The sequence below is a fragment of the Malurus melanocephalus genome, unplaced genomic scaffold, assembly GCF_030028575.1.
Source record: "Malurus melanocephalus ecotype Western Australia unplaced genomic scaffold, MMel_1.1 scaffold_3, whole genome shotgun sequence".
NCBI lineage: Eukaryota > Metazoa > Chordata > Aves > Passeriformes > Maluridae > Malurus > Malurus melanocephalus.
In genome coordinates, this window is record NW_026623235.1 from 4,169,270 (window position 1) to 4,189,188 (window position 19,919).

The 19,919-nt window shown below is 34.9% G+C and overlaps 1 protein-coding gene across 3 annotated transcripts in view; it reads right to left on the reverse strand.

Moving 5' to 3' along the window:
- The window catches only part of TAF2 (TATA-box binding protein associated factor 2), a 62,092-nt gene that overhangs the window by 21,689 nt on the left and 20,484 nt on the right, over positions 1–19,919 (reverse strand). For all 3 annotated transcript variants that reach the window (XM_057367967.1, XM_057367978.1, XM_057367973.1), the window contains 10 exons: positions 16,459–16,594; positions 15,299–15,453; positions 13,000–13,114; positions 12,757–12,866; positions 12,062–12,127; positions 9,890–10,142; positions 6,399–6,539; positions 4,968–5,078; positions 3,429–3,622; positions 2,746–2,885 (listed from right to left, as the gene is read on the reverse strand). In XM_057367967.1, the coding sequence (XP_057223950.1) occupies positions 2,746–2,885; positions 3,429–3,622; positions 4,968–5,078; positions 6,399–6,539; positions 9,890–10,142; positions 12,062–12,127; positions 12,757–12,866; positions 13,000–13,114; positions 15,299–15,453; positions 16,459–16,594 (1,421 nt within the window). The remainder of the gene's footprint in view (positions 1–2,745; positions 2,886–3,428; positions 3,623–4,967; positions 5,079–6,398; positions 6,540–9,889; positions 10,143–12,061; positions 12,128–12,756; positions 12,867–12,999; positions 13,115–15,298; positions 15,454–16,458; positions 16,595–19,919) is intronic.

The window sequence follows — 19,919 nt, forward strand, 5'->3', positions numbered from 1 at the left end:
AGCCTGCCAGTTTGTCTAGGAGAAGAYTATGGGAAAAGCAACATGTGTAGATTTTCGTATTTCTGGTAGATACAGCACAAGTGATTGCTTTCCAAAACAAAAATCCCCTTGTGATTTGTTTTTCAAATTACAAGTGACATTGTCTCCATTCTCAGTTGCAGCAGAGCATCTCTGACACACTAAACTTTAACAATCATGAAATTTAGAATGGTTATATATTTAAAACAGTTTGTTGTTATCTATTCTAAGTATGCAACTATGCTTTATTCTATACAAGTAACTATTAATGGTCATATAGCTCTCACAAACTAACTTAAAAAAAGTTAATAAACCCTGTTCACTTCAAGCCACTGTAGATCAACCGTCCAAGCCCTTATATGCTGCCTTAAGCATTTAAAAACGTTACCAYGTCTCAAAATAAACCTTGCTATTAATGGCAAAGAAAACAACTTATTCAGTTCCATCGAGAAATTATTTCTTYTCAAGTGACTTAAAAAAAGGTAGTGTTATTCCTACTCTGAAAGTTCCACCCAGAAAACACAGACTTTCCTTTTTATGGAAATTACAAAATCTGTCGGCTTCCTTTACAAGAACTATTAAAAGGCAGCTTTGGCACAAGCAATAGGCATTTGATAGCTGCTGGTTTGCATCCAGTGTGAACTGGAAACCAGGTAACTGGGAACAACGAGAATCAGATCTCTTKGCAATAGATGGCCAATCATTTCTCCTTCTGAAGCCAGGTTTAGGGCTCTGCAAGACAAGCACTGCTAACTTCTCTATGGATAGAAGAAGAAGTCAGTAAGCACAGAGTTCCCAGATCACCCCTCCATCAAAAACTCACCAGTCTTACAGCAGGAGCAGAAGCTCCTGTGTTTAGTTGTATTTGATAAGTGATAGTGATGACCAGCTAGATACTAGGCTGTGTGATGAACTGTAGTGACCTTATAGCAGATAGATATTTGCATCTGCTACCTGTGCATCAGAGAAAAAGCTGCTGGCAAGGGGCAAGGCAGTTAGGTACAGTAGTATTCTAGTCTGCACTAGATTTAGCCTATAATGATCTGATTTTCTGAGATCTCACAGTGAGCTCAGTCAAAAACTGTTCAGCTTAACCACTGGTTTCAAGCAATCTACTACTTTTTACCATTCAAGTTTTAGATTCCTATAGAAAGCTTCAAGCAAATTACCCTATTACCTTGTTCATACAGCAGCATCTCATTTGATCAGCTCTTTTAAAGATGTACTTTACTACTTTGTAGTATAAACTCTTTCTTATTCAAGCCAATTATTAACTATAAATACCATCCATTAAAGGTCAAGAATTTAATGGAAAACATTATTTCTATTGGTTTGTCTCTCCAAAGGCTGGAATGAATTAGTGAGATTATTCTAAAGGAAAAGAGCTGATGGCTAAGCTTTCTATTCTCCAGCAAATCTTTCCACTAGCATTCTGTGAAGGGTGGAATGAAGCAATTAGCCCACCAGAGATATGCACAGCTCTAGCACGGTTCTGAATTCTAGCTGTTTATCACTCACAGGATCACCAAGTGGTTTATGTGCAGTGGGTTATGGATACAGAGTGTTTGGTGGTTTACAAGAGAGAGCCTGAGTGGTGCTCAGTGCACAGCCTCCCTTGAAGTTATCAGCTGTTTGAAATGACAGCCTGAGTCAGCTTTCAGTTTTCACAGGTCTCAGTCTGTGAGTGGATGCTCGAGTTCCACCAGATGCATTCACTCAAAGATTCCAACTGTTTCCCACTGCTTGTCTTGTCTTTGGATAGAATAACAGGACTAATGTCAAAGTAATAATAGTCCTTAAAAAAAAGGAGTAAACATTTATTCATGTAATAGGCAAAAGAAACTCCATTACCCTGAAAAAAACCCAAATCCATGAAACCTGAGACAGAATAATTAGAAATCTAGATCCACCATGCTACAGAGGAAGAACTGAASAATTTGGCCACTTTGAAAGGTATAAACCTTCAAACACAAAAGTGTTACARATCTGCTGAACAAAGAAAGACTAATAAATGAAGAGGACAATGTAATGAACAGGAAAATATAAATGAACAGAGCAATATAGTATTAAATTAAATTTATGAAAWGAAAATCATTGAAGCTGTAATTTCTACCTGCCATTAGAAATCTGTCAGGATTGAGTTTCAGCTACAGAACACTTAAAAAAATGCCCGGGTTTTTTTTTTCTGTGGACCTGCAATAGTCAACTAAGATAAAGGCAACATTAAAAGAATGTAAACATCTCACAAGTATAAGCTATGCATAAAGAATGGCAAAACAGAATCAGCCAAAAAATCACTACAATAATCTAAATTTCCTAAATTGATAACCATAAGATGCATGCAAAAAGCAATAAAGATATCAGTAAGAAGGTAAAGCAAAAAACCAAAAACTCGGACTAGCAATTATGGCTGAAATCAACGAAATCCAAGTCAATGAAGATGAAGTGTCAAAGAGAAATTACTAAATCCCCTTACTGCCACTCATTATTTCAAAACTTAGGTATCTGACTCAATTTGCAAAGCAATGAGAAACAATGCTCAGCAAATCTTYATAACACTTGTACTTGCTAGGACAAAGTATTAATAGAAATCTCAGCTTCTTATCAATACACCTGTCATCATACAAGCTCTTCTGATGGACACTATTTCAACCTACTATTAATGAGGWAAACATTACATTTGTATGAGAATTGTTACAAAATGTCAAAAWACTTGGAAAAATGTACCTTTTGTGTAATCGACCACAGCCTCCAACGCTGCTATCCGGACATCTACGAAGTGCCCGTATTCTGCATACGACTTGAAGAGAGCAGGATCACTTGGGACATGCCCATTCTTCTGAAGCACTCGAATAGCTTTTAAACAGCTAGTCAAGGTGGAAAGAGAAAATCTGCATCAAGTTTAGGGAATACCAGCCAAGAAAAATAAAATTACCTTCTACCAAATTAAGTACTGTACATTTTCTGAATTATGTTATCCACATTAATACGATTAACACATTACAGTTACTTTCACAGCATTAACATACAGCTATTACCTCTGAATTAGGCAGAAACACAAACAAAATTCTCCACCCTGTCAAATCCATTGCTCAGTTTCAGAAGAGATACAATAACTTAGAGGAAACACAGATGACATTGTGTACTCTACAGTTATTGCTACAAGGCAAGACTTTTATAAATGTTCTTCTTGAAGAAGCATGGCAYGATCAACTTACGACTGTTATTAAAAGTCTACATTGGCAGAAATTAATGCTGAAAAGTAAAGCAATCAAGACAAACCTGCATTATCAGCTTTGAAACTTAATCTTAAATGTCAAATTCTTTTCAAGACATACAAGCTAAAATCTCAAAAGGTAACTACAGAAAGGTACATAAAMCCCAAGAAAAGCAGTGTCATTACACCATACCTGACTGTAATAGTATGTCTGTAACTGGGAAGAAGCTTCTCCATGTTTAGGAAACGGGTAATTTCTTCAAGTATAAGYCGTACATCAGGATTTAAGTTATCCAATGTTCGAACTTCGTTGTTTACACTGACTGCAGGAGTTACAGAGTTGGCTAGGGCATCAATTAGCTCAGCACGATAGTAGTTGTCTGAAAACTAGAYAAAACCAACATTTAACACAATATAACAATATATATTATTTCAAAGCTAAGAAATGYTAAGCCTTGTTACAGAACGGATCTTAAAACTAAGACCATGGGAGAAACGGCATGAGAAAGCAAAACAACAAAAACTGGTTCTGAAAATCAAACCATTAATCCAGCCAGCAACTTCACAAGCTTCTGAACCAAACTAATGAGCTCACTGCTGCTTAGTGCAGAAAACCTTGTTTCTTCATTTACCCCTCTTACCTGGGCTCATAGTTTCACCCCTTCCATTATGCTGGCTTTTGCATCTGTTCATTGCATTAGTAAGCAGTAGAACATATAAAAATAAAATTTACAAAAAGCAGAAAGTACTCGATTTGAATATTAGTTATTTTAATCTAAACAAACCCAACATCTACCAGATCCAGCAGAAGATATCAAACACACGGWAGTGACATGGAAAAGGGAGGCTGGATCTCTCCCTCAGTGGTAGGAAGATGTCAGCACATCTCACCACTTTCTGTGACTACTGATGCTTGCATTCCTGCRTCCAACTCTCTACCTCTCCACCCTCCATCATCCTTAATTCAGTAAAAAGCAACAAGTGTCTTATTACAGTATGTGTTCTACACACAAGAAAAAATGAAGTGTCAMATGCATCAGACTGATTCCACTTAACTTTGGATACTGGGAAGAYCATGCTAGGCTCCCAGCTAGAGAGATGGAATTCTGTATTTCATTTCAGAATCTTAAAGGTCATCTAATTATCCTTCAGAAGTGGTTTGTGTGGGAAGGAACTTGAGGTGACAACATTTCCAACTCAGATGTTTCAGTTTAGTGATGGAACAATATTAACCTGTGGTTCACCTGTTATTTAAGTAGATGAAAACAATCCTGTTCTGTGAGCTAGAACTGAAATTCAGAACACAGAATCCCAGAGTCCTGTATATTGTTAAAAAAAAAGATTATTTCTCCTTTTCTTGCTCTTTCAAATACTATCCTTGAGGTGAAAAAAACATCAAAAAAACCAGTGCTTAACTTCGCACACTATATTTTCTCCAAATACATGGGTCTTTTGAATGAAAAAGAGCAAAGCAAAAGAAAAGTATGTGTGCAAATTATGACAGACAGGTCCTCAGTAAGCACACAGAGCTTTGAAACACCCAAGAAATGCCACCACAGAAATGTCAGCTAMAGAACACTCTCTAACATTTATCGTTTTGTTTAGCGCATCACCTTTTCATAAACTCTGAGCCAGATATTTACAGCAGTGGCATCAAACATCATGCACTGTATTAACAACTTTTTTTCAACAATAACAAAAAAGAAGTAGATAAAATATGCACAGTCTTTACCTTATTCTTCCTATTATCGTTATACTTGATCAAATCCAAAATAAACATYAAAACCTCCTTAGGACAAAGGTTGTGAACATCTCTCAGAAGAGCCATGGCAACAGGCATAGTCTGTGTAATAAAATTAATACTAACATCATTCTTCACATCAGTGAAATGATAGTTACACCCTGAAAAGTGGTACATCCTGAAAATCAGCAATGAACAAATTTGCAATAGCAAATGTCTGAAAAGTTGTATTTAGGTATTTTTTGAAAGTTGGACCATATACTATATAATTTTCAGATCAAACAAACTATGTAGTTAKTGCTCCATAATCAGTCACAGTACAGATACTTGAAAAAAAACTATACCCAAGAACAGACTCTCGAGTCAAGACACTATTAAAAAGGTATCAAATGAAAAACAATGAAACAGAGAAAACGATGACGGAATTGATTTTGAGTTCAACACTGAATTTGAGTGTTTTCATGTGAAACAATGTTTAAGCCTCCACTTCCACTGAAGAGGTGTAGATCCAACAGGGTCAGTGAAGCCTGAAGAATTATTAGCCAGGTAAGTGTTACTCTGATGAGGTATTTATTTTAGAATCAGCTAAGCAGATCTCTACACTCCACTCAACACAGATTTAGGAATCTTACTCTAGATCTAAAAGCTTGACACACAGGATTAAAAAGAAAAAATGTAAGACTTAGTGATAAAGAATGCATAATGACAAAAAAAGCAGAAAAACACAAAAAGAARGTCCATCTATGAAGGATGAAGAAGATTTGGACAGAGTAAAAAACCCAAAATTTAGTCTTCTACAAAATCAGTAATACGAAATCTATGAAATAAGAACTCAAATCACCCAGTAAAGYGAATCTTGAGAGAAAAACATTGTAATTATGTTTTGTTATCCAAYGAACAATCAAAAACTACAGGTTACAGTAAAAAAAACTGTGCTAACACCAAAATAAGCAGCAGCAGTATGTGATGTTGACAATAGAAAGAAGAGGGCAAGAAGGATTATGCAATGTCTTGAATTAAAAAGCCTACCAATTTAAGAGTTRTAAGATTTCACTTGCAATATGGTATAATTGCTATTAAAGAGTAAAGGCAGTTTCTGAATTCACCTAAAAGATAAAATTACTATCTTCCTTACAGTGCTATTTAAGAATGAGCTCACAAATAATTGCAAATTATTATTATATGCCCTCCACTCGCCTTAAGAAACTGCTAATTTACTCAGAAAAAAAATGCTAAAAATTGGTTGATTTTTTACTAAGAAGGAAAAAACAGAAGTCATATGAGAAAGAATTTGTTACTTTGATTTTTATTAATGAGTAAATSAGGATTGTGCTATCCATGTTCCTGTAATTGTCAATTGTAAGAACATTTCTGTGCTTTGAYAATTCTCTTCAAACATTCATCAAGAAAAATGAATTTTACCTTTTGAAGAAAGTAACTTTGGAAGTTCATGAAGTTGTTGGTCTTCACAATGTTTGGACAAGTCTTACAACAAAACATTCGGGTAAAGAGTGACTTCATGGCTGGTGGTCCTGTCCATGTACTTACCATGGAATTTGCAATCTGAATAAGTAGGGGGGAAGGGAAATGGTATTAACATGACCACTGCAAGTTTAGTTTGGCTGTAGAAAAACACACATTTCCCATAATCAAAAAGAGTAATTGCCAAGAACATTCTCTCCTTTAAATAGATACTTTCCTAAGTGTATTATCTTGTATTAGCTAAGTTTTCACTGTCATTCCCAATATATCTTCTCTACATTAAAGCTAAGTTTTATGAAAATACTTCCATTTGGAAGACATCTGCAACCCAATATCCTTCCATGATAAAACTCKGTTCTTAATTATTTTGTCTTTTATATATTTTAGATCAAAATTCTGTGTTTACYAAGTCAAGTTCTCTGACTCTACAGAAGCCAGTGACAGAAGGGGATTTTGCAATACCAACTTCCAAAATTTACCCTGCCAGTAACCTCAGCCTAGACTTTAAAATAGGCCTCAGCCACCCTAAGAATAAAAGACCACCCCTAAAGTYAAAGGCAAGGCAGCTCCTTCTAACTTGAATTGTAATTTACTAGAAGGACTGTGTGCTATGAGCTATTTACTGCTATTGACTGCTTTGTGAAACCTTAACTGCCTTACACCAGAGACAAAAATGGTTTTTGTGCCTTCCCAGCATCCTGGGTTTCATACATTGCTGTGTGGAACACTGAAAGCCTGCAGACTGGAACACTTGTGCCTGCTGATGCATGGGTGTGTACAAATGGGACCAATGCACCCTATAATGTAGCAGGAATTTCCATTGTTACACACCCACCACAAAAAAAAATGTTTTCACAAAGGAAAAAAATGGATTTGATTATTTCCTTCTAAATTATTTAGCTTGTTTCAGAGGCTATTACATATGGAGTAAGTGAAGGAAAAGCAAGAGGCAATCTACTTCACCATTGCTTTTGTGGAAGACTGGTGCTTTATTACTGAAAACCATTTTCCCACTAAGCCAGGCTTCAAAGGAAGTCAGAGAGAGAAAATATTGCAGTCAGTATCAACCTTCCCTTTGCAACAACTGAAGTGTTTGAACTAAAGATGCAGGTACAGCTTTTCTGAAAGCTACAATGACTCTTTCTRCAGAGGATGATTATCCCCAAGGACTGCTTAGAAACCAGGATAAAGAACTTAAAACTAAAAATATGRAATTTATGAAGCAGTGTCCAATAAAACTCAATCCCCAAAATATCAAAGTTTACTATAGTTACAAGWTATTAACTATTCCATTAATATCAGGGGGTACATTTTTAAATATTAACTTATTTTAAGCATTTCATTTCACAAAGTCTTTAGATGAACAACTATTTTCAATAAAATTACTAGTAGTTAAATCATCATCTTTTCAGTATTTTTTGGGGTCTCATCATGTGTTCTGACTCATYTGAATTTCTCTTTATTGACAGAATCTGTTTTTTCTGCTTATTCTACTGAGACATTACATACTATGAACTAAATATATCTGCACACTGCCCACACAGTAACACAAGTGGCCTGTCTTGCACTGTTTCTACTTAAAAAGGCAGGAGGTACAATCCATTTCTGCATCATTCAATTCAGTACAGCATTAMAAAGTAGACTAAGGTGCAACTCTCATGCACATCTATGAAACTCCTCAACTTTTGGGAGGGAAAAGTRTGTAATGGTAGTGTTCCTATTTTCAAGTTTATAGCACATCACTCACACTACAGTGGATCCAAACTGGGAAATCAGCATGTGTACTCTCAGAAATTAAGGTTGTGACTTTATTTTCTCCTTTCTCTGTATTTGTTATTTATCCTGAAGGACTCAGCACAGTGTGTGCACACACATTCACACATATCTCTCAATTTCTTTATCAATGAGGCTTTAATTTGTCACCTGGATACTTCACGGCTGAGACTGAAGCCCTGTTTTGCAATGAAGTACACCAAGAAAGTGTAGTAAATTCAGTTTGATAATTGCTGTGTCACTTATCATCTCTCTGTATCAACTTGAGCACACTGAAAACATTTGACAACAGTAACTGCAACGCAACTAGAAACTGCAAATCAACAAAACAGAAACCTTCCTCTGAATAATCACAAGYGACTTGGCCTTTTTCAATAAAGAATACAAATCCTGACTGTTTACAAGCACAGAAAATTAAAGTCAGTGACAATAGGATGTTATTAATATCCTGATGTTGGAATCAGCAATAGAAYGTATTACACTTTCCTCCCAGCTAACTTACACAAACATATCTACAACTCTGTTTTGCCATGCCTCTTTCACTTTGATTTAATGTCACAGCCATGCTTTTTCCTTGCCTTATTATCTTCTTTTCTCTAAGTCAATCCACAGACCCAAGATTTTCCATACAATTACAACTGAACAAAAACCAGTAATGACTATCTGCAGCCCAACTGCCTAAGAAGTTAAAGACAGAAAATACTATCGAATTTAAATGTTGCAACAACTGCTCTTTTAATATTTACCTGTGGAATATACACTACTAGATACTCCAAGTGAATTCGTTATGAAAAGAGCATTATTTTAAGTCAGATACTGGCAGCACCAAYACCAGCACATACACTGGCAGTTTTACGTCAGTGCTCACAATACTAAAATACTTCATCAAAAACACTTGGATTTTGAATTTCAAAATAYGGCAGAAGGTTTTATTTCTATGTGGGAACTGAATTACTCCCAACAGGTACACAGCAGAAAGCAAGCTGTATGCCAGTAACCTGAACTGTACAAATTGTCCACCAATATGCCTTYATGTCCATAAAAGTATGTCACTAACATGCCCATTTTTAGAAGTTCTTGTTCTGTGTTTCCACCCAGATGTTGTAAAATCAGGGGTTTACTAATTTTCATTCTTAATACTAATTTTATATGTAAGAAGAAAAGATCCCTTTGCATGGCAATTATTTGACTTTTTGTTATTTAATTGTAGCCCAGCTTGATGTTTATTTTGTGACCCTATTCAATCTGAAACAATATAGAGCAGAAATCTCAATTCYAATTAAACAAAGATGAAGAGTTCTCAACAGACTGGCCAAGGAACTTCCCAGTAAAATAATAAAAAATACACTCTGGCTCTGAAGAAAAATTAAACAAAAGGCTTTTATTTCTGCCACTTAATGAAATCTGGAAAAATCCCTTGTGGTTTTCATGTCTGACATCTCAATTYTGACAATTATGAAAGCCTTCTGCAGTCTCCATTTACAGACTAAAATAACAAAACTTTCCTTTTAAATCAGTTATGCTAAAAATACTTGGCAAATATATTTAAGAGCCTAAATACCAAGCCGGTTTAAGAGCTGTGATGAATTTTGACCCATTTTTACCCATTTACAAAGTCTAGTGGATCTCTTCCCTTCCTCCCATCCACAMAAGCTCACCTTTGCAAGGCAGAAGCAGGCCAGCATTCTCACCCGGTAGAAACATTGTTCCTGTTCCAGGATATCAGTCAGTGCAAGTCGTGATGCTGGAGTAGGGAACTTCTCCAATGCCAGAATGGCTTCTTCTTGTGCAACCACATCTCTCTCATATCGCAGCTGATACTGCCACATGAAATCAGACTGCTCAAACTCCACCTTCCTCAGTACTGACATATCGGGATCTATTCTTATCCAGAGCAAGGGGGAATCAGCACTAAGACAGACACGAAAAATARTAATAGCTTACAAAATTTCAAGAAATAGAAATTCTAAAGATGTTATAACTTATGAGTTATTTGCAAAGTATCTAAATTCAAAAAACCATAACAAAATATAGGTTAGCGGGAACTTCTGAAGGCCTCCTGGTCCAATCTCCTGCTTTTAGGATGGCAATTCTATAGCTTCACGGGGCAATCAGTCCAAACCTCTAACACATCCAAGTGAACAGTGTTTTAGTATTTTTAACCTACAGACCTTTGTTTATGGTAAACTATGGTATAATATCAGCATATCTACTTCCTCAGGTGCTACAATTTTCCTAACTGAGAAGCATTTCATCATCTTCTAAAGGTTAACGTTACAAAAAAAAATTCAAGAAAGAACACCTGGTGGTCAMTACTTATTTTTTTAATCAATAGATGTGAAATGGCTTTACAACCAYTCCCATRCTATGATGYTGMAACYTGACAACGGTWACCAWGTAAATGATGATAGATGTGAAAGTATCAACAGACAGGATTACAGTTATCCTACAGATAAAATGACTCAGTTGTATTCCACCCAAACAAACATATTACCCTGAAGTATTCACACAGCACCATGACTGCAGAAGTAATTTATGGGTGCAACAAACACAAACTGTGCAATACATACTCTTACTCATTTTACCACATAAAAACCACAATAGCAAAATATGGATATGTACAAAACAGATATGGCATTAGGAGAGGGTTTGGAATGCTGAAAAGAGCATCATTATAAATATGATGTGTATTTCTGTATGTTTGTAGAAAATCTAGAATTACCATCAAGATGCAGCCAAAGAAAGGACGGTGAAAGAGTGTACATGAAAGATTTAGAAAATAGAATAGGATGTGTATTATCATATATGCTTGGAGTAGAGGAGTCCAAAGTGGACAAGAGAATGATCACGGTGCAGATTAGGTTAGCAGATCAAGTGCAAGTGTCTTGCATAAAATCGAATACAATTCAAAGGTCATTCAAAGATCATTGAMGTCTCAGCTAAGAGTAATGCAACAGGCACCAGAGCATAACCGATGAAAAATACGCACAAATATTTAGGGTAATTATCCCTCAATACAATTAAAACAATTTCTATGACAACTGTCATCTAGAAATGATAACAATAATTTGYTCAATGTAAGTATGTCTTAAATTTTTTTTCTCATCATATTAGATGAGGTTAAATTTATGAGAATTTCCAACACTTTTAAAGTGACAAGCAACSTATCCTTCTTCAAGGAGACACCACTGGCATTCAAGAGCAGATTATTTTCTTCCCTTAGCCAGAACACAAAGTACCAACACCTTCTATTTCTGATGGTACTACTAGCTTCAAATCAAGGTYAGTAAGGTGGGTATTTACATTGAGTAATAATTTGCATCCAAAGAGCTTAACAGTTCCAACTGAAATTAATGCCAGTGTGGATTTCAGAGTAARACACTTCATCATTATTTTTAATCTAGAAAAATTCTTTTGTAATTACAGAGTTCAGGAACTTGTCTGTGTTAGCAGCAGTTAAATGGTCTTCATCAAGATCAAATAAAAATTGCTCTCACTTTGTTACAAACAAATTCTTATTTATATTTTACCTTTAAAGGCAGCTGAACGGTATCATTGGAAATGTGCTAGAGTCAAGTAATTTATTGTATCACCTTACCATGCCCAAGATTTTTTATAAAATCTGATTATATTGGTTAACCCATATGTTTTAGACTTTGCCAGCATTTCCCCAGCTACAGCAGAAAAGCCTCAAAGAAATGTGGGATGGACTTGAAAGCTGTCACTCATATGATGATGCACATTACTGTCCAATCCTTCAAAATAGCATGCTTTAGACAACGGGAACATGGCTCACACTCACAMTGAGAAACTCCAACAAGCCAACTTACTCCATAGCAGAAAGGTCCATGTCCACCTCTTCTCCATTCATCAGTGGWATCTTTTTCTTCTTATTTCTATTTAAAAAAGAGAAAATGGAAAGAATAAGAAAAGTACCAGACTGGCAAACATATTTTAATAATGGATTTTAAGACTGCAAAAATACTCTGTGTATTTCAACACACAAAATCATAATGCTCTCTCCAGCAAAAAATACTCACAATTTGAGCTATGCATCCATTTCTACAATTTTCAAAACTACCATTTTTACAATTATACATAAACAGAGAACTTTGAGAAGTAGAATTCAAAGTAATTATGAAAATGTATTAGAAAACTGAGAAAATCTATGTGAGAAATATGCCACTTTCCTTAAGTTCACCAAACAGTACCGCCACTCTCTTCACTTGAGGCACTCCTCTGGCCTACATTTGTCTTTCTTCTAATTTGAATAATTTGATTAATTAGTCTTCATTCAACTCATCCTACATACCTTAGGTCTTTTCAAAACTCTTGCAAAATGACTTATAATTAAGAACTGGGTAAGGTTTCTTGCTGTCCCTAAACAGTAAGAAATTCTCCACTTACATCACAGATAAATCTTATTTAGTAAGATTAAGAAAAAGCATATATTTATCATCAAATACCCTGTGTGTTTTTATATATCCATAGTAAAAATACATGCAGAAAGTATTTCAGTTCTTACCTTCTGCTTTTAGAATGGCAAGGAATATCATGTTTAAGACTGTTCTCTTCAATCTGCAAGGTATGGTTGAATGAGCCATCAAGTTCTTGCACTGTCACTTTAAGAGGACCCTTCAAGCGCACAAGATTTTGTTATTAATATTAAACTCATTTAAGCTTATTGATGTATACATCAYGCTCTACATATTACACTGAATAATAATAATTCTTCTTAGTTAGCTAAAATATGGAAAATGGACCTTACCACATATTTCTGAGTCCCAGGMGACGTGTAATCTTGTTTTATTTCCAATTCCAACACATTCCGTTTTCTATTAAATGCAAAGCTACCATAAAATTTTACCACTCCACTCTGATCTCTAATAAGCAGTATAGGAATTCTAGTGCACAATGCAGTAGTTATAAAAAAACATAATTCTCAATTCTTAACACTTGCTTTATGTTTCTTTATTCCTAGAATTTCCCATTCCAAGAAAATATGGAAATGAAAACGCTCATGTTCATTCACGAAATTCTGGGGTTTGAAGTTCTTTCATGAATTGAAGTTCTTTCAATTTTTTTCCTTTAAACAGTTCTTTAATGTCCAGTCATATCTCTTATGGAGAAAAACAGAAGTGCAATGAAAACTASCTAGTAAGAAGAAATTCATTATGAAAAACTATTCTGGACCCACCACATCCAATGTCCTTGGCATGCCCTCAAAGAAAGTAATTGAGTAAGACTTCAGTAATTTCAATATGTTTTGTTTTACTACATATTTTAGTTAAATAAAACTTAGGGGGAAATGTAGGCATTAGTTTCTGTTTTCTACCTAAACTACATTTAACTCAATTATTTTTTTACATTTTTTCAAACTGAGTCACGTGAACATTCACATGTGTATATGTATGAATTCACATATACATGAGAGTATACAATATGAATGATAAAGTAACAATCTCACTCTAAATTTTTGCCCAGGCAATGATTTCTTCAAGACAACTTTTCCTGTGAACAATTATATCATTCATCTCTGTATGACAGCCATTACTACAATTTACTTAAACAAAACCACAAAACTGAAGCATTTTAGTCTAAAGCACACTCTCATAAATCTCTGACAGTATGAGACAAAAGGAGGAAAATCTGTTCTTTCATGCCCCAACATTTAAGGGAGGAGCTTCCATAGTCAAAGATACTTATYGTACACAGGTTATTAACTTTTCTCCCCAAATCTGGCCATTTGGCTAAATACCTCAGACTGGTTTTGATCATGGAGGCTCTGACTACTCATGAAGCTCTGTGACTTTGACATCAGGTACAGTTTAAGACTTTTTAGTGGATTCTTCAGCACAGGGTTTAAACCTGGCATCAACACAGCCCTTGCTTAATGGCATAAGACAGCACTAATTACTGGCAGTAAGATCTCCTCCCAAAAACATAAAGACCTGCTGTGATGTTGCAAGGTGGAAAATCTACTGTCACAGGAACAGCAATGYTTGAAGCATCGCATGTTGCAATCCCAGGATTAAATGGAAGTCAGTTAATAGGATCAGCCTTGGGGCCAAAATAAGGTGAAGGTGAAAAATCCCCAAATCTACAATTGTTTCTTWCAGAACAGATGCAGTTAAGATTCACGCAGCTCAGATAGTAACACTGACATTTAAGTGTAGCTGCAGTGTGGATATATGTACATGTAGAACTATTTTTCTCAAGTACTTGGCACAGCAAAGTATGGAAATTAGAATAATGTGTATTTACACTTTATGAACATYCCAAAGCAAATAAATACCAGCCTCTCAAATTATTATATAAATTATACACTGCTTTTTATTTAAGATATTGAGATGCATGAATGTTATTAAGACAGCTCAAATTAAATACCTACTTTTGTTTGTAGTAAGTTTTTGCTGCAGTCACATACAATTCTAGCCTGGAGTCACATTAAATAAAACTAACAATTAAACCTGTTAAATTGAGCAATTTCAAATTTCCCCTCATATCAATTTAAAGTAACCCTGWTTCTTGACTAATATAACTGAAATTCGCAGAATCAAGAGAGAGGTTTATTTTACCTGAAACTGTACTATGAACACAAGCTACCAAGCTATTGAAGTATATTGTAAACTAATAGTCTGTGCTTAGCTTACTTATTTCATAGTGATTTACTGGAAATCACATATTAAAATGCACCAGACTATAGCATTTTCCATGTACAACTTCAGCATATTTCTATGGGCAGTGTCCTCTGGAATCCTTTTAGTGTAATTTGGCCTTAAATTCCAGGAGAGTTCCTGTGCTTCTTTCAAAGGAAAACTTAAAATAATGAAATCCCTTCTAGTAAAGAACATGCAAAAAAAGCAGCATAGGCTGGCTAAGTTCAAAGGACTAAGAAAAGATTGTGAACCTGTGGCTCACATAGACATGTAATTCACAGAATAATGTACTTAACTGTGTTATACAAAGATAGTTCACACCCTTCTTCACATTCCTTTAATAGTGCCAATTAAGAAACCAAATGCATTCTCCATATTAATAATCCAAACCAAGAATAAAAAGGATACACCCACTGCTTTATTAAAGGTTGGATGTCTTTGCCCGAGACATTTGAGATTGATTTCAAAAACCCAGATGTGGAAACCAACATCTGACTCCACATATGTGACTGGAACTTCTGAGATGAAGCAGTACTGGCCAGACTCAAYAACTTGTTGAAAACCTAAAATGATAAAAAGTCATTACTTTCCCTAAATACTTACATAAAAAACAAATGTTTCTGTTCAGTTTCAGCTGAATTGCAACTAAAGGCCAATAAACTCACTCTCTGAAAACTGTCTTAAAAAGAAGTTAAAAAAAACATTATTTGCTTGACCATATGAGAAACTGTGATTAGCAGTCCAAATGYATCTTCCTCAAAGTTACAAGTACATATGCACATACAAAATCCACTAATAGATCAACTTTCAAAAATTATCTACAGTAAAAGGGACCACTGACTAGATCTTCTTTTTYAGAAATTAAACATTCATCAGATTCTCTGCTGTATTTTCAACMTGACAACTATGTATAATAGCTCTAGCACAATAACATTTGTTTTTTCTTAAAAACAATCCCAAACCAAGAAAACCCCAACCCCTCAAAAATATGAAAATATCACTGAGTTTCCAACTGAGTATTTGTATCACCCTATTCTTTCTAACTTATGTCACAAAAGATACTCAGTAAAGAAGAGAAGCTACAGTTCTGCAGAAGGTAAGTATTTCAGGAAAAAATAGTTTTCTATTCAACTGCYTCTTCTAATATAAGCATCTATGCTTCATCTAGCACTGAAAATTTTATATAATGGAAAGAGCTGAAGCTGGATTCTCACTACTTCCATTGTTTATACTTTCATTAGATTAGCTCACAGCAGAACCAGCTAGGGACAGTAAAACAGACTCTCAGTGTTAAAAACCAAAATAACCCAAACCAATGAAACACCTTAAGATTAAAGAGAACATGCAGTATATAAAAAGTATCTTAAGTTATGCATAAGAATAATAGCTAACCTTATCCTARCCCAAATGACCTATATTTAATGTTTGTTCAATCCTGCTAAAACTGAAACTACAAATGGAATGCTACGATGACCTGTTCTGCTCTTCTCTGAWCTCCATTTAATGAACAGAAATGCARTGGAAGACAAAGAGTTTTCTATATTCCACATCATTATTTAAAYACCTACCTGTAACATGAACTCCATGCTAATTCTGTTCTCAATCAGTCTCATAACAAGATGTGCTTTACACTGGAACATAGTGTAATATTCCCAGGACAGTGTATGAGGGTGTTTGATAGAAAAATGTAAATGTGATGCAGGGCTGAAAAAAAAAAAAAATCAAAGTTTTCTATTTTGCATTTGATTGAATGAAACTTAAAATGTACCCCAGTAATAAAGCTTAGAGCTTGAAATTACTTACAGAGAGGTGACAAGGGTGTGTGTACCTGGCATCCAGCAAGTTCTGYACAGAGACTAATGGCACATGACACCTGCTGTGTAATGCTGTAGAGACAGCAGTACCACCAGCAAACTGAGCAAGCAATYTGTGAGTGAGTCTGGAAATTACTAATTAATCAGCATTCTTCCATTTAAGAGTGACTGTATATGGTAAATCTTCTGTATTTAAATAAATAATCATTGCAATTCAAGAGAAGTAGGAGTTTTACGATTCATAGRGTACTTTCATGTGATGGGCCAAAGGAATTGCTTTCCTCTTATTTTAGTTAGCAGCTTTATCTTTCAATACTTTTGTAAATTTGGTATTTTCTAAATCAGATAACATGCCAAAGACTAGGCAGGTTCTATTCAATCCTTGAGAAAAATAAGACTTTTTTGCCTCCTCTTAAGGAGGCAAAATATTCTAYTTACTTAAGAAGTAGAAATTATTAATATTCTGACCTAATTTTATTCATGAACCAAATCTGTGGCAATATGTTTTGCTATGTTTTTTCTTTCAAGTTTTTTTCACAGGACATTAGTGTTTTCCATTAGTGAGTAAGAAACATCTAAAGAAACTGCACCCATAACCATGTCAGGCCAACTTCTTAAGAAGTGGAAACCCAGACTTATTTTATGTTGGTAGCTGGTGAATCAGAAATTGACCATTGCAACATTGAAATGCCTGCTACTTAAAATGTCTGGGCTCAAAACTGGATTCTTCCCCAACTAAAACATTTCCAGACAAATTAGACAYCAAATTTGTCCAAAAACTGTAGAAGACACTGCAATATGGAATGAAATAACATCCAAATTGCAATGATCAAAAATAAGTGCCATGAGGTTGATCTTTCATGCCAGGGACCTCACAAAGAGAATGGTTTTTCAGAACCTTCAAAGAACTATTAAACAATAACAACTTCAACCAATCTTTCCATGCAGTTGAAAGARGTTTGCCAGCAATTGTTCTGCCAGCAAGCAGGACAGTACCAGCACTTAGCTCCGTATCTGCAGCCCTTAAGATTTCAGGAGATGTCATCAACCAAGGTAGCTGCAATACCTTARTAACTTTTCCATCCTTCTATTTACTGGGACACTCCCTTGACTTTGCTCRTGWGTATCTGTTTAAACATCTTAAGAARATACAAAAAGAAAAGTATTTCTAAATTTAAGCACATATTACCCTCCTTAGGTAGAGTCATTCGGTGAAAAAGAAGTATGTAGGTTAACTCCTTGCTGTTTCTAGTTGATAGGCAACTGTTGAAGTTCCCCTTATCAGAATTCTCCTGTTATTTTGGATACTTCTCTATTCTGAAGTAGGGAAGGGTTAGCAACCATGAAAGAATTGAAATTCAAGGAGGAAACTGAGGTTGTGGTTCAGACATTATATAATAAAAAAAAATTTGGTCTCAGTATAAAAACCATTTATTCAGTTTCAAATTATACAGCTGATTGACTTTTGTAAAATTCTTCTCTTGCAAATTACAACCAAGCCAGGATCCACATTCTTAGCCTCCTTAAATTTATCAAGTGTTGATTGATTTTGGTAYTGGTTACATTATTTAACTGCAAAACAAACTCAGACAAGTTTGCATTTGACAGTTACATTTTGTAGTTCATTCAATATTAACACATTTCTTYAGATTATATTTTTCTTCAATTATTATAATTCTAAAGTTTTTAWTGAACTGGCACCAAAAGAGACTTAAAATCAACAATGTGGACCTAGAACCTTTATTGAATTAGAAAGTGAACCATGGAAAGCTTTTCCATGGAAATTTATAATGCGCATGCTCTTGAACACAGTCCAGCCATTCAGTATAAACCTGGTTAGTATGCTTCTTCTATAAAAATATATATTTATATAAATTTCTAGAAGTTTTTAATTTTTGCAGTTGAGTGGTAGCAGCACAATAAAATGCTGAAGTGAACCAAAGTCTGAGAGGGGAGAAGGTAAAATGAAAAGGTTACACACAAAACTTTGTTCTGAGGCTTTCATCCACATGGCAGTTAACCTGCAGTTTTCTTTCCTTCATTTTCCCAAGGTCTGGGGTTTTGTCTTTTAAAATAAGCACTCTAGAGTGCAGTGTTTGTGCTACACCAGACATAAACAGGAAGAATTTGTGAGACCTGTGTTTTGCTCACAAATTAATTCAYGTGTAAGTAAACTGTTTTTTCTCCCTTGATGATTTATTATGGTATTTTATTTCTAATTTAGCCACAAATTGAGATCATTAATTAACACAGATTTTCTTCATAWTATTATTAATTGGAACTGCTGTCCTGCAAATACATTTGTCAGGAAACTGTATCATAACAAGCAGAACAAAGAAATAAAATGCAGAAAATATACTGGAGAAAAGTGTCCTAGATACCATTATGAAAATACTTTCCCTAAATACAAATAATTTCCCAGAGTCAGGAACATATACGTCATTTACATACAAAGGAACTCCGAAGTCTACAAAGACCAGCAAGTTGTAATTCACATTTAAGTGAATTAAGTTGTGATTACTAMGAAGCTGTAATACAATGAAGTAATAAAATAACTGCAGAAACAGTTTCCAAAAATACATCACAGAGAGGAAACACACGTGTAAGAGCTTAGGACAAGATTTTGTCAGTTATTTGTGTCCAATTCTAGAATAAAGACAATGAAACTAATAAAATTAACAGTTAAAAAGAGACTTTGATGTTTGTGAATTTCATTCTTTTAATACGTGTCCCTTATCTCTAGTTTAATCTGATCTTGCTACTGTGAATTTAGTGATTTTCATAATTCATTCTGCTCTAAATCCAGAGTTTTAGCTTTAAATGAACCAAATCTGGATTTGCACACAATCAAATGYAAAAGAACCACTGTTATAGGCAGTTTTGGTTCTATTTTCGTAACATAGGGGATTCTGCTGCAGTAAAGACCAGAAACAGACATAGCAGTCTACCTGCACAGGCTCAACCTTGCAATTTTGCACATCATGCTCAAGTATCTCCAAAAAGCAACTCCTTTTGAGGCTGTGTTGTAACTATTTATGCAAGAAAAACCCAGCAAAAGATTGTCACTGAAACGCAGATCAACTTACTGATCTGACATGTAGCAATATTTTTCTACCTCCAGTGGTTAGTAGTACTCAGTGGTTAGCACTGGAATATTACAAGAGAGGGAAGGGGAATCATTCCAAATTAGATATACTGGAGCTACAGTTACAGGG